This window comes from Astyanax mexicanus, chromosome 22, assembly GCF_023375975.1.
Source record: "Astyanax mexicanus isolate ESR-SI-001 chromosome 22, AstMex3_surface, whole genome shotgun sequence".
Lineage (NCBI taxonomy): Eukaryota > Metazoa > Chordata > Actinopteri > Characiformes > Acestrorhamphidae > Astyanax > Astyanax mexicanus.
In genome coordinates this window covers 29772106-29787046 of record NC_064429.1, presented here as the reverse complement: position 1 = coordinate 29787046, position 14941 = coordinate 29772106, and the positions used below count along the sequence as shown (strand labels likewise).

Genomic DNA, 14941 nt, shown 5'->3' with positions numbered 1-14941 from the left:
CACAGAGCTAACCCAGCTAACTGTAGACTCACAGAGTCTAAAACACTAACGTAAACACAACGTAAAAATGCTTAATGTGTTTCTCCTTTCCACTGAAGCCTGTTCATAAGGACAAATCTTAACGTGGCTTAATGTACTAAAACAACGAGCCACAAACACCAAACATCTTTTTTTTTTTTTACTGTATCTTAATCGGAATCTATAAACAACTCACATTACTGACCTGCTGTAAAATCCAGAGAGGCTGGTGATGAGAAAACAGGCTGGATGAGGAGCTCCAGCAGCAGTAGATTGATGTATTTTGAGTTTGCTGGTGTAAGTTAGCTGGTCTGTCAGTATAAACAGAGTGATGTTGGACCAGTATAATTAAAGCTCATACCGATAGAGTAGAATGTAGAACAGTGGCTAAACACGCCACTATTACTCCTCTCAGCTACACTGGTAAAAGGCTGTTGGGTCAGAGAGAGCAATTAGTTCATTAGTTGGATCAGCTGTGTGTAAATATGCTGTGAGAACATGGGGCCGGTGTTCTGTCGAATTGTCCTACCCATGCGCTGACCAACACAATTTAATTATCTCTCGTGTTTTTATTTATAATGAATCTGTTTTAGGGGGGTTATGTGCATTAAACAACCTGGACGCACTGTCATTGCACAAAAGTGTAAATGGAAACTAATAATTACAATAATTATTATTATAATAAATAAATACAAAAGCAGTTTGTAATGAGCTATATTTGCCATAACATGGCCAAGGTACAATGATTTATGCAATCCAAATCTAATAACGTACATCTACTGTAATTTGACTGGGTATATGCCCTAAACTGGTGCTTCTTTTGTATTTTTACACTTAAATATACATTAAGGCAGGATGCACGGTTTGACAAGGTAGGACAATTCGACAGAACACTGGAGTTCGCTGGTGTTGCGCCGAATAGAGTCCCCTTCCGATTTCTTCTAAGCTTATGCTAAACAAAAAGCAGACATGCGCAGACTCGCTGTGTGACGTCAGCGTTTTCAAAAAGCTCCGTTTTCGCGTGGACGGAAGGCCAAAACAGAGACAAAAACATCCGTTTTTATAAATTCCCGGCTTTGTGTGGACGGGGACTTCAATGTATAGACTTTATGGGCTCTGGCTGCCCAGACGAACAGCTTACAGTCCCGTTTAAGAACAGTTTGGCCGGCGCGAGGTTCGGCCACCGCAGCGCGAGCCGCTAAACACAACTTCTAATAAACTCAGCCGAGCTGCGGCAGGATTTCACGACATTCTGAGCGTCGTGCCCTCCAGAAAAACTCCAACAATCAGCTAAAAACGGGAAGACTGAATCTTCAGTGAATCCAAGAGTCAGCTCGGTGAACTGTGAGGACTGCTCGGTGGCGCGGTTGTCATGGAAAGGAAGGATTTGTAAGAATCGACTCATCTGAATTTGACTCTTCGAATCATCTCCCGTCTCTGCTCTTACTTACCTGGATCTGTAAGTATCGATTCGTCTGAATCTAACTTTGAATCTGACTCACTGAATCACCTTCGTCTTTGCTCTCATATATATAACTGCACTAACTAAATGGGCCCCAACGTTAAGTTTAAAGAACTGAGTTAAAAAAAAAGGTCTTCATTGAATTATTTGTTTTATTATTTTGTTCATTAACTTTAATAACTGGGGAGGGGTAAAAAAGTGCAAAAAATATCTGTTGTTAATTTCATTCTAAGCAAGTTGTGGTTTAATTGTTTAAATAGATAGTCTAATAAATAGTCTCTAAACTTCTTAAAACCTCCCTCTTTTCCTTTGCTTTTGTGCTTCGAGTGTTGATTGTATGGGTTGTCATATTTGTCTGTTTCTATTTTTATTATTATTATTTTTTGTGTACAGCACTTTGTCCTTTTCTTTGAAAGTGTTTAAGTGCTATATAAATAAAGTTAAATTGGATTGGATTGGATCACCTAAATTTTATTTAGGTGCCTTTAGGAAGGTGTTACATACAGAATACAATGTAACCTTGCTGTGGACTCTGGTTTCTGAATTCTAGGCCTTTAGAGTCTCTTCACTTCTACACTCCACAAACACTTAGATTAAGTCTGTTTTCACAATTTGTCTAAGGCGCCGCCGAAAGCTCCGCTAATGAAAACAGCAGGGAAAGGAACATTAGCTCTTGGGTGTTGGTCCTTGATGTAGCAGGCCACAGTCTACTGCTGGCACCTAACAAAGGCCACCGCACAAAAAGCTGATGAAGAAACATTGACTGCTTATTTATTCATTCCCTTCTATTCAGCTTTTTAATAGCGTCTGAGAGCAGAGGCGATTGTGTAATCCTTAAACCAGGCTGCTAATTCTTTTATGATCTCCCAGAGCTATAGGTGTTCTTACTTTCAAGGCAGGATGTCAGGTGGAGGCAAGTATGGACGTGTGAAAATGTGGGTAGCTGAATTTTCTATTGTCTATATGAAGATTTACTGGTTTGCCTGTCTTATTTCCACACCCTGGACTGCCAGGTATAGAACACAACTTCAAAAATCCTTCTAAAAAGCTCCATGAACCGAGACAGAGTAAAAAAAAAAAACCCAGAAAATATCAGCAATTTCGCTTAATAGATGGAGACTAAACGGCCAATTTATACTTCTCTGTCAAACCTACACCGTAGCCTACGTGTATCCAGCGAGAGTGTGCGATGTAGCAACTTCTGCTTTGCTCTGCAGTTTAAAGTTTCCCACAAAGGCGGGAATGTGTGGGTGGGAGCGTGAGGCCATACAGACCAATCACAGCTGTGGCTTTCTGTGTTGCACAACACTTAGTTACATTTCCAAAGAGGTGCGCGTCAAGCTACTCGCGTCATAGGCTACAGCTTAGGATACGCAGCGACGCATAGGCTACACTGTAAATTTAATGCAGAAATGTACCTTGGGCTTTAGAGATTTGAGCCCGGAAGGACTACAAGACAGATGCAGAGCTGCTAATTTTCTCCTGAACAGTTATCTAAGCACTGAGCTTTAGCTAAGGTTAGGTAACCATAGCACAGAACCTTTTCACAAGTGTATTCACAAGTAGTAGGGATGATGAGCATTTAGAGTCATGCAACATTTCAAGCGCTCAAATTCATCCTCAGAGGTAGGAGTGGGCAATATTATATCGTATACAATAAATCGTGACACAGAAATATCATGATATAAAAAATCCATATCGTGATAATAGGGCTGTTCTGTCTTAAAAGTAGTCTATTATTTACTGTGAAGCTTTAGGTTTATTTATTGTATAATTGTTTTAGTTTGCAGTTTATATGCATGCACTAAATATTCTGCAATATTTTTTGCTGCATTATATTATTTTATGCTATTTATTTATTTATTATTTATTTGGCTACATTATGATTATGCTGTTATACTCTTATACTATATTCCTGAAATTAATTAATTATTTTTCTGTTTTCCTATATCGCCAAGTATATCGTTATCGCAAAAATACCCTGAAATATCGTGATATTATTTTAGAGCCATATCGCCCACCCCTACTCAGAGGTCCGGGTGCAGCTGGGTTTTCAATTCAGCAGTGAGTATTTGAGAGAGGTAAATTGATCCAGACTAGTGTCTAATGGCAACCCATGTGAGATTTAGTTTAGATTTATATATTGTTCCTTTGATCTGTCCAGATTATTTATATGTTAAAATTTATTAAAAGTTTAGTATTCTAAGTTGTTCTTTGATGTATAAACTGTGAGCATTTGTAGGTTAGATTATTATACAGTTGGATCCAATGTAATTTGAAGAAATTCTGAAGTGGTATAGAATATTATTGTGTAGATAAACTCTACTGCTGTTGGTACTGTTGCCAACAGATGCGATGTCAGTTTTATCTAATATCCTCTTATCAAAATAAAGCCTCACAACTAATCCTTCAGCTTCTTTTGCAAGTTTAATGATGTTTATTCATTAAACTCCTCAGAGAAAAGAGAAACAGGGCTTGTATTATTCATGTAAGGTATCTTCTAGGCTCTTTTATGCAGCTCAATAGCCCATCAATAGCTCTGCTCATCAGTACAGAGATTAAACTCGCAGTAGTCTCTGATTATTCCACTTATTAGCTTCGAGTGGACGAGAGAATCAAGCTTCAAAGGAAACAAGCCTGGTTTTAAAATGCAGTTAGTGAATGCAAAGAGCTAGAGTTTACACTATAATGAAAGTTACCAGATAATTATGCTATATTTACACTAGTAAGTATTCGCTCACCAATCCAAATCACTAAACTCAGGTTAGAATCACTTCCATGAACACAGGTGTTTAATAAAATCAGCAGCTACTTATACAGGAGTTCAGTGCAGGGTTGCCAGGTCCAACAAAAATATCCAGCCCAAAATCTAAAGTCTAAAACCCGCCCTTTAGAAGCTTAAACTAACCCAAAACATAAGTCTGTCACACGTTTGAAGCAAATGTCAAACAACTATCAGGAATTGGTTAATAAGGGATTTATCAGTATTTCTATTTATCTTAGTCATTAATAATATTGTAACATCAGGGTTTATTTATTAATTTTATTACAGTTTTATATCCCAGTCAATAACATTTGATAGTAACATATTTAGAGAACACAAAAAAGAACTGATTTTACTTGCTTATTTCTGTTCTTGCTCCTCCTGAACTCTCTTCTCTCCTCTTTAATATTTTTTTTCATCGCCTTGTAATTGACCCCTCCCCCTTCTGAATTTTTACCTGCGACTGGATTTTCGAACATGCCCAGTTTGGCGGGAAAACCGTGAACCTGGCAACTCTGTCTCAGTGAACTCCAGCACTGTGGTACAGTGATATGATGCAGCACCTTTTCAGCAACAAGTCCAGTCGTGAAATTTCACTACTCACTACTAAGTATTCCACAGCCAACTGTCAGTGAAAGACAGTGGAAGAGACTGAGAACCACAGTGACTCTGTGCTCTGTCAGTGGTAAATAACAGATTTTTAAGGTATTTCCATGACATTTTTCAGAGGGAGAGGGAGAAAAATAAAAAGTAAGAGAGAAAGAGACAGAGCACTCATGCTTGGCAGTTTGGGTGATTCTTCTCTGTGGAATGTAGCTGTAGGTTTGTACATTTCTCTCTCTAGGTCAGGGATCAGCATTTTCTGTTTTGGAAAATGAAGCGGAATGGGATTTTAAAGGAGGTAAACCCAAAAAGAAAGGAAAAAATAAATAAATGAAAAAACACACAGCTCTTCACGCAGGATCCAACCCGTGTCCTCAGGGTCGCGGTCCAATACACTACCACTGCCCCAGCTAGTGAATTGGGACACAGCCTGGGAAAAATGCCCTTATAAGGAGATAGGGAGCCCGGGAACGAAAGTGTCACGCCGAGCGCGACAGAGAGACAGGGGAGGAATGTTAACAAAAGCTCACCTGAGAAGCGTTTTATTTCTTTTTTTTTTTCATTATTGTTTACCCCTGATGTAGAGGGTTTTAAAAGTTGGCAACACTGTGTATAACCACTGTTGTAATGCACATTATATTGCAGTGCATGCTGGGAAATGTTGTGCAGTGGATTGTAAAATAGGACAATATTAATTGAATACCAAGGCCCAGAATCATTTTAATGGGTTTTAATGGGCTTTTCATTTGACACAAGGGACCCAACCAATCAAAATTAAACAAAAAATAAACTAGTCAACCAGCTTAAATATTTTAACCAGCCTGAGCGGCCCATGCTGTTTTTTCAGCAGGTATTGATATGGAAATTAAAAATACTGGTACTATATTAAGCTCACAATAAATAATGTTTACGTTTTGCTTGAGATTAACCTGATTTCATATCATTTTCACCAGCTCAGTGTAGTTTTCTGTGGCTTTTTTGTGTTTTTTTTTTGTTCATAAAGCCACACTTACCACTTAATGCCGAGTGAATTTACTCGACAAAAGTTCTGTTCATCTCGATTTTTTTTTCAGACTTATACAACAACATCCTCCATTCAACAAGAGACACTTTTATTCATTAGTTTATTTATTATTTCCTCAAAACCAAATAACCAAAAAAATATCATACAGATTTAAAGGCTTTACTCTCACTCAACTGAGGGTTCAGGTAAAGGCATCAAATATACAGATATCGCACAACTTGTGTACTGTAAGACATGATATTAATAACCAGATCTCAATAGTAATAACTGGGGGTATGTGTGAATGTACAAAATGTACCAGAATAAACCAGAATTTCTGTTTTTTCTCAAGTGCTTTCCATGGTACTCTCATGGTCCTCAAACGTCTATTGTTTCTTTAGAGCATCACCTCTATTGTCCACTTTATAAGCCTACTTTATTCTTCTTTATAGTAAAATATCCATTCGTTAAACAGAAATCTAACAAAAATACAGGACAAATAGCATCAAAACAGTTCAAAGTTCATGATCTTCAGTCTGAAACCCTCGCTAGATAGCACCAGTAACACATGACGCCATGTCTTAGGACCAGACCTGTTCACAAGGATATATTGGTGTATTTGTGAAGAAACTCATGGCTGTGGATGAAGAACTGCTGAACTGAGGAGCAATATGAGCAGAAACATGGTTCCCATTCTTCTTCTTCTTCTTCTTCTTCAGAGCAGACACGTCTGTAGACTTTTTTAAAACCTTGATTGTACAGCTCTGGAGGTGCTGAGCTACCAACAGACTTTTATGCTCTTCATCGTACCGTACTTTTCGAACTAGACGCACTTAAAATCCTTTAGTTTTCCCAAAAATCAACAGTGCGCCTTATGTTTGAATTCTACCCGTCAGGTATTAAGAAACTGTAAAGCCACTCTGCTGGAGTACATCGCCATACGAGTGAGTTTTCAGTGAAGTTTCTCCAGCACTAAGGCTGGGTGCAGCAGCATTAGCATTAGCTGCTAACTGCAGCACTAGCTCTTTTGCTGTTCAGAGGCGAGTATTTTGGACTGTAGTCTGCATGTTTGCTGTGTTAAAACAAGCTATGTGGGACAAACTGCTAGCTGATAGCGCCCTGGGTTACTGGAAAACTCAGGGTGTGGTTAGCGGCTAATGCTAATGCTGTTGCACCCAGCCTTAGTGCTGGAGAAACTTCACTGAAAACTCAACCTTAGACAAAATTAAAAATTGGAAATCTAAACTAAACTGGTCTCAGTTGTTCAAGTGTGCTGTGCAACAAAACATTAAAAAAATAAAATAAAATACATGATGTCTATTGTAATTGACGTAGGGTCTGAAAGGGTTAATTAACTGTGGAAGAACCAAAGTGAAAGGACTGAATAATTTATACTAAACAATTGGAAAAAAGCAAGGAAAACACATTTAGACTATTTAATTTAAACCAGAGACTGTAAAAAAAGATGGACGCCGTGTCGCCATTCTCATTCATTCAATGAAAATGAAGCCAAAATCTTCTGCCATGTTGGCGATCCTGATACCCGAGTCTGTAGAGCGCAGTAGAGACCAGAGGAGGGAGAAAGACTGTGGAGAGACAGCCTACTCATTTAAATAACCCCGCCCCTGAGGGCTGCCTCGAGGTCACAGGCTGAAGAGCGGAGCTGACGTCTGTTATTGGATATAAAAAATTGACAATATAAGCAGAGGTTACACTAGCTGTTGCATTTAAATAAAGGAGGTAGAATTATAGTATATTGGGAAAAAACACGTGATTGAAAGTTGTCTGTTTTGCCATTGAAACCTATGGGGATGGGTGGGGTTACACAGCTTTCTGCAACCAAACAGCAGGGGGCGCCCGACCTGTGGTGGCTTCACTTTTGAGAGGCGATGCTCTGTCCAGCTATACACAGTCTATGATTTAAACATATAAAAATCTCCAATAAAATGTGTTTTAAGAAACCCAAGGACACTCTACAATAAAAACTCTACACTCTACAATTGCAATTTAGAGCAATTTAACTAATTCACTTGATCTCCATGTTTTTGGGCTGTGGAGGAAACTGGAGAACATACACTAAAGACTCCACCCAGGTAGGGACTTGAACCCAAGACCTCAGCATTAAGAGTCAAACATGGAAAACACCAATCCACAATTCTTTCCAGCCAACTGTTTCATTTCGTTCCACCAATATACCACAATATCCTTAAGAACATGGCCTTAATGTGCAATATATAAAATATAAAGACCTGATTTACCTGATTTTCTGATAACTATATCTGGATCTCCCTGTTAGACACAACAACGTGATAAATATAACAAATACAGTTTGAACGTACCAAAGATCCTCTACGTACATGTGAAAAATTTGAGGCTTGAGATGATTGGGGTCGATGATGTGCTCTCTGCAAAATTAACCTAAAAAAAATCTAATCAAAAATAATAAAAAAACAAACAAAAAAAAAACTTAGCTTTCCATGTTCCATGTTAAAATCAACAAAAAATAAATAAAAAAGCAGGTGCGGTTGGTGGCTTCCTGTGCTATAAGGCAAACCGTGCTAGGCCACAATGGAGACAAAGGACCACTCTTAATCTGTGCGTGAATTAATCTGGCTTTTCTCTCAACATCGAAATCGAACTCTGTGAGAATCCTCAGAAAAGCAAGATACAAAAGCTAGATGGAGGATTTAGTACCAAAATACTCATATATACATATACTGTACATTACTTCACTGTGTGTATTTACAAGAATATACAAAAATATCAGCTCGTGTAAGTTTTAAGATCAAGAACTTGGTAGATCTGAATCGTTTAGGTCATTAACAGATCAGATCTTTATCATAGTCATCGTCATCTTTTATCTGAATAGTTTAAAATCCTCTAAAATGGAAAAAAATGAGTTTTTGAAGTCTGTTGAGTCTTAGAAACGTTTCTCAGAGAGTTTTTAAGGCGTACAAACTTCAAAACACTTTCAAAAAATGTTCATAAAACATGCTGTGAATGAAGTGATATTGGTGATATATACTATATTATACTGTATGTAATGCAAAACTCTGAATCTGAATTTAGCAGCAGATCGTCCAAGTATATCTGCTTTTGTGCTTCTGTACTTATTGTAACAAGTTTTTATCGCAAATCTAAAGGATCTCGATGCTGAAATGTAATTATAAATGTTAAGCAGTTGATACTATCCGAAAAAAAACTGAAGGAAAGTCATAGAAAGGTCATAATGAGATCATGTGGTCCAGTAACGATAGATGATGGATTTACGTATATATTCATCGCATCACAACGCATCGTTTACCCACTCTGTGAGTTGTAGAGTTGGTTTTGATATGAAAGATCAGGATCAGTCAGTGCTGTAACTCTCCTGTTCTCAGGTCTGCAGTATCTAAAGAACTGAGGTGGTTCTCCTGACGTTGGGTTGGTGGTACAGTGGGGACGGTGTGAAGGAGTTCAGCCGGTGGTCAGCTCAGAGAGAGGAGGCGGCTCCAAGGTTTCGGCGATCTCCGAGAGCTCGTCCAGCAGCTCGGAGAACGACGGCCTCCGAAACGCTTCCAACTGAAAAGACAAATATATGTACAGTACAGACCAAAAGTTTGGACACACCTTCTCTTTTTCAATGCGTTTTCTTTATTTTCATGACTATTTACATTGTAGATTCTCAATGAAGGCATCAAAACTATGAATGAATACATGTGGAGTTTTATGTACTTAACAAAAAAAGAGCTGTCCTTCACAGTCACCAGACCTGAACCCAATCCAGATGGTTTGGGGTGAGCCGGAGCACAGAGTGAAGAAGGCAAAGGAGCAACAAGTGCTAATAAACACCTCTGGGAACTCCTTCCTTCAAAACTGTTGGAAAACTTTTCATTTCAGGTGACCACCTCTTGAAGCTCATTGAGAGAATGATGATGCCAAGAGTGTGCAAAGCAGTAATCAGAGCAAAGGGTGGCTATTTAGAAGAAACTAGAATATAAAACATGTTTTTAGTTATTTTACCTTTTTTTGTTAAGTACATAAAACTCCACATGCGTTCAGGTGATTTTCATCTGATGTAAATGATAGATAGTAACATATTTTATGGGTGTAATTTACCTGATGTTAGTATTTGTGTGTTTGTATCAGGTGCTCACATGTCCCAGGAATGGGTGGACCAAAGAGCAAGTTCCCAGCAGCATTATTTATTTTGTTACAACATTACCTGTTAAGGATTATCTGATTTTCCAATGATTTTTCATTGGAGTAATAGAAGTTAAAGATAAAACATTTTTAGATAGGGCCTAAAGGAGGTCAAAGGGAATTAATGGTGGTATAGAGGAGTGAAGGAGGGGAAGAAGGAAATGAGGTTAGAAGTAGTTAGTGTGTTAGAGGTGTTAGGAGAGTAAGTGCTCTTTGAAGAGCTCTGTCTTCCACCATTGGGGAACTCTGTATGAGAACAGTCTGGATTGCTTTGTGTGAATGTTTGGCAAAGCGAGGGTCATCCATGATACCTTTTTTATTTTATGTGATGTTCTATATTATAAAATTATAGAAGGGTTCCAAAACTTGTCATACAGTGTAAACCCGACGTTAGTGATGGTGTTACTAATTTTAATGGTAGTGTTCTAGGGTTAATAAAGCTTAAGAGATTCACTTACCAAACAACAGCTGGCTGCCAGGTCCAATACCTGCTGAGGACAACCCGTCACCATCTTCCTGAAGGCTGAGACATCTAAACCATAGTCCTGATACACACAGATACACAGACAAGTATAAGCAGACTTGAAATCATTCAACTTTGAAGGAGTTTAGAAATCAACATTTGGCGGAATAACACACATAACCAAACACATAATCAAGAGGAAGATGGATGATGACAAGTCATCAAACCAAGCTGAACTGCTTGAATTTTTGCACCAGGAGTAAAGGCATAAATTTATCCAAAAGCAGTGTGTAAGACTGGTGGAGGAGAACATGCCAAGATGCATAAGAACTGAGATTAAAAACCAGGTTTATTCCACCAAATATTGATTTCTGAACTCTTAAAACTTTATGAATATGAACTTGTTTTCTTTGCATTATTTGAGGTCTAAAAGCTCTGCATTTATTTGTTATTTCAGCCATTTCTCATTTTCTGCAAATAAATGCTCTAATTAGGAACTTGGAAGAAATGTCAGTAGCTTATAGAATAAAACAACAATGTTCATTTTATGCAAACATAAACCTATAAATAGTAACATCAGAGAAACAAGTCATTATAAAGTGGTCTTTTAATTTTTGCCTTGCTGTAGAGGTCTGCGCGGGACTGTTTTTTTAAACCCGCTCCCGCCCGCTCCCGCGTCTTTTTGTCCCGCTCCCGCCCGCTCCCGCAAAAAAATCACTTCTTTTAATCCCGCTCCCGCCCGCCACATACACATTCCCGCCGCTCACGTCCCGCAGTCCTAATATGAATTGAATTAATTACATTTAGTGCTTCAAATTTACATATGTATTTATTAAAACAGCAATTCAGTTCGCAGTCCAAACACATGCCATCAGGTGCATCAAGAATCCTAGAAGTGGATTAGAAGTGGATCTATATTATATAAAATAATAAATGTAAAAATATATAAAATTAAATTCAATTAGTTTAATTAATATTTGTATTATTATTATTAATAATAATAATAATAATAATAACAATATAATAACAATAACAATGTTATTGTTATTATTATTATTGTTATTATTATTATTATTATTATTATTATTATTATTATTATTATTATTATTATTTTGCACCAGTATAGTAAATGTCGTCCTTTAAAAATCAAGAATTCTAGAGTTAAAAAGATTGTTATTTTTATTAACCAAAAAAAATTCAATATACAATACTTCTGGTATGCTGTGCTTGGCTGCAAACCACAAAACGTAAATATACATAAATAGCAGATGGCTGTAAAGAACAATTCAAATGAAAATGCAGCCTATACTATGAACGAAGCAGAAACATTTTAACCCGTAAATAGGAGTAATATCAGATGGCTGTACAGAACAATTGAAATGAAAATGCAGCCTATACTATGAACGAAGCAGAAAAATTTGACAAAAAATTATTGAAAAAAGGCAGTGAGTAAGGGAATATTTTACAAAAAGTAGCGAATAAATAAAACAGTGAGGTAAGGGTCTGCGCGGGACTGCTTTTCTAAACCCGCCGTAAATAGGAGTAATATCAGATGGCTGTACAGAACAATTCAAATGAAAATGCAGCCTATACTACGAACGAAGCAGAAACATTTTACAAAAAATTATTGAAAAAAGGCAGTGAGGAATATTTTACAAAAAAATATATATATCGTATAAATAAAATTTCACCAAATAAATTCTGGACGCTGTGAGACCTTTTTCGTTAAGGACATGTTGGAACTGAAATTAGAGTTCTTTAATAATTAAATAAACAAACAGGGGGCTACACTAGCCTACTTCAGATTCCCATGAAGGAAAAGGATGTTGCTCACTGTAGAGGGCTTTAGCACGCTGCGTCTCTCTTCCAGAATTCGCCCACAAACACTGAAGGCTCGTTCCGATGGTGCGCTGGATGCCGGTATGCAGAGAACATGACGGGCAAGTTTACTAAGTGATGGAAATTCAAGCCTGTGATTTTTCCACCACTGAAGAACCTGGTGTGACCCTGATTCCTCAGTTGTGTCCAATTTTACACTTAAGTAGTCATTTATCTCTGATTCTGCTGTCGTTGTTCCATCCTTTGCCATGGAACCCTTGTCCTCCCATTCCTCAAACTCACGGAAATGCGCTCTCTTTGCTGGAGGCTGAGGTTCGTCATTTTTGGACTCAAACATCAGGTTCGCTATCAGCTCTTTCACAGCATTCATGACATCTGCTCGTGCGTAATTGTCTAGCATCTTTAGGTGTCGAAGTTTTGGAGTGAGAAATGTTGCCACTCTGTAGAGCCTGTGGACAGCATTTGGTGCTGAATTGTCAGTTGACATAAGTTCGTTCAGACGTCTCACACACACAGAAGCAACTTCAGTCAGCGCAGGTATAGCCACTGCATCGGTGCAGTGCATCATTAGTTTGACAGACCATGGAAGCACTAGAGATCCACTTAGTGTTGAGCTGTCTGATTCCAAATCATTTGTTGCGTCTTTGAAAGGCTTCAAAAAGGACACAACCATTGTCAGCATGTTTTTGTTGATGCACCCGATCTTGCCATATTGATTATTCTCCAGCAGTATTGTGGAAATTTCTTCAAACTGTTGCAAGACAGAATCTGTCATATCAAAAACTGAATTCCACCGGGTCTCTACTGCCTGTTTCAGCGATTTCGTCAGTTTGCCTTGTTGTCCGGAATGCTTGAAGTATGTCACCAACTTTTTAACATCTGTTATAAGCTGAGAGACCTCGCACGCATTTTCCATCACGGCAGTGGCAAATGCACTCGACAAAATCACGTTGAGAATGTGTGCACTGCAGTTGATTCTGGTGAAGTCACGCAAACTAGAAACCATATTCGCCCCTCTATCAGTTACAAAGACGATCTTATTGACCATGTTGGTGCATGTGCAGTCAATACCAAAAACACGGAGGTTTTGGAACAACAAAGATCTAATGTTGTCCCCCGTCTTGCTGGTTCCTGGCTCAAATGGACTTGCAAACAACACCCTTGACACAAGATTGTAGCTGTCGTCTATGTAATGTATAGTGGCTGAAAGGAAAGATGTCTTCCTGTAGTTTTCCGTCCAAATATCTGTTGTGACAGCGCACCCGTATTTGCTGATGGTCTCCGTCATTATGTCTACCAGAGATCTTTTTTGTTGTATTGCTTCTTCTTCAATGTGTCTTGAAATAGTTGTGGGATGGGGCAACATTTCTTTGACGTCAAATTTGCCAATCTTCGCTGCAGTGTCAACCAAGTGCTGTGCAAGTTTGGAAAAGCCCTGACCAGAGACTGTATCAAATGGCCGTATGTCCTTACAGACAAATTGAACACATTTTTCGGTCGTTTCCTTCTTTAAGTTATTTGTCACTTTTGTGGTACTGGTGAATGACAGTTTTGTCTGCCCCTTCAGAGCTGTGCACCTGTGACGCTTTAAACCAGAGGTACCTGATTTGTGGCTACTGTACACAAACACTTTGTTACATTTATCACAGCAAGCAAATGGTAGACGATTTCTGTCTCCATTAATCACAATTGAAAATGACTGCCATACGTCAGACTTGCCTGCAGTTGGCTTAATTGTGGAGTATTCACCTGTCTTAAGAGCATTTTCCACAGCTGAAACTTGTGTACCATCTACGGGCTCCGCCATTTCTGTGGCAAAATTACAAAATGACGCACAGTGCACGCTTCATGTTCACGTGATCAGATGCTTAGCCAATATTTTTAAATAGTGTATTGCTCTCCTATGATTGGTTGTTTTCCTTCTGTTCATTATGCATGGGAAGCATTGCGTGATTATTTTGATTATCATTTTCCTAACTACTTATTCATTTGCGGAGCGGCACCACAAATGAGAGAGGTGGAGTGAGTGCTGGCGGAATAATTCAGGTGAGAACGACCCAAACGGGCAGGTGCTTAAGCAACCTCCGCCCCACATACACACCCCCCTCCCCCCCCCCCCTCCTCTGCACACGCCTGCTGGAGATGCTGAAAATGTGTGTGTGTGTGTCCATCCTCCGAGAGATTTTTCTTGTGTTTTTTTGTTGCTTGCATGGGAATCATAGCGTGATTATTATAATTTTCTTAACTATTTATCAATTTGCGGGAGCGGGACCACATGTTAATGTGGTCCCGCTCCCGCATGGCCTGTATTGATTAAATTACCGCTCCCGCCAATAACAATTCAGTTTTGTCCCGCGCCGCAACATATTCTGACGGGTCCCGCGGGTCCCGCGGGACTCCCGCGGGAGTGCAGACCTCTACCTTGCTGTATTCGGTTCAAAATGTGAAACTCATATATTACATAGATGTATTACTATTACTAGATGTATCAGAGTGATTTATTTTAAGTGTTTATTTATTTTACTGTTGATAGTGATTATGGCTTACAGCCAAAGAAAACCCAAAAATCAGTATCTCAGAAAATTAGAATATTCTATAAGACCAATT

The 14941-nt window shown here is 38.6% G+C and overlaps 1 protein-coding gene and 1 long non-coding RNA gene across 3 annotated transcripts in view; one reads left to right on the top strand and one right to left on the bottom strand.

The window, feature by feature from the left end:
• The first annotated feature begins 735 nt into the window (after window positions 1-735).
• LOC125786796 (uncharacterized) lies at window positions 736-10816 on the top strand. The gene is made up of 2 exons (XR_007428824.1): window positions 736-1477; window positions 9231-10816. It is a non-coding gene; the product is annotated as an uncharacterized LOC125786796 (long non-coding RNA).
• The window catches only part of zgc:162952 (PKc_LIMK_like_unk domain-containing protein), a 49558-nt gene continuing 40571 nt past the window's right edge, over window positions 5955-14941 (bottom strand). For both annotated transcript variants that reach the window (XM_022667467.2, XM_022667469.2), the window contains 2 exons: window positions 10491-10577; window positions 5955-9411 (listed from right to left, as the gene is read on the bottom strand). In XM_022667467.2, the coding sequence (XP_022523188.1) occupies window positions 9307-9411; window positions 10491-10577 (192 nt within the window). In that variant the 3' untranslated portion in view covers window positions 5955-9306. The remainder of the gene's footprint in view (window positions 9412-10490; window positions 10578-14941) is intronic.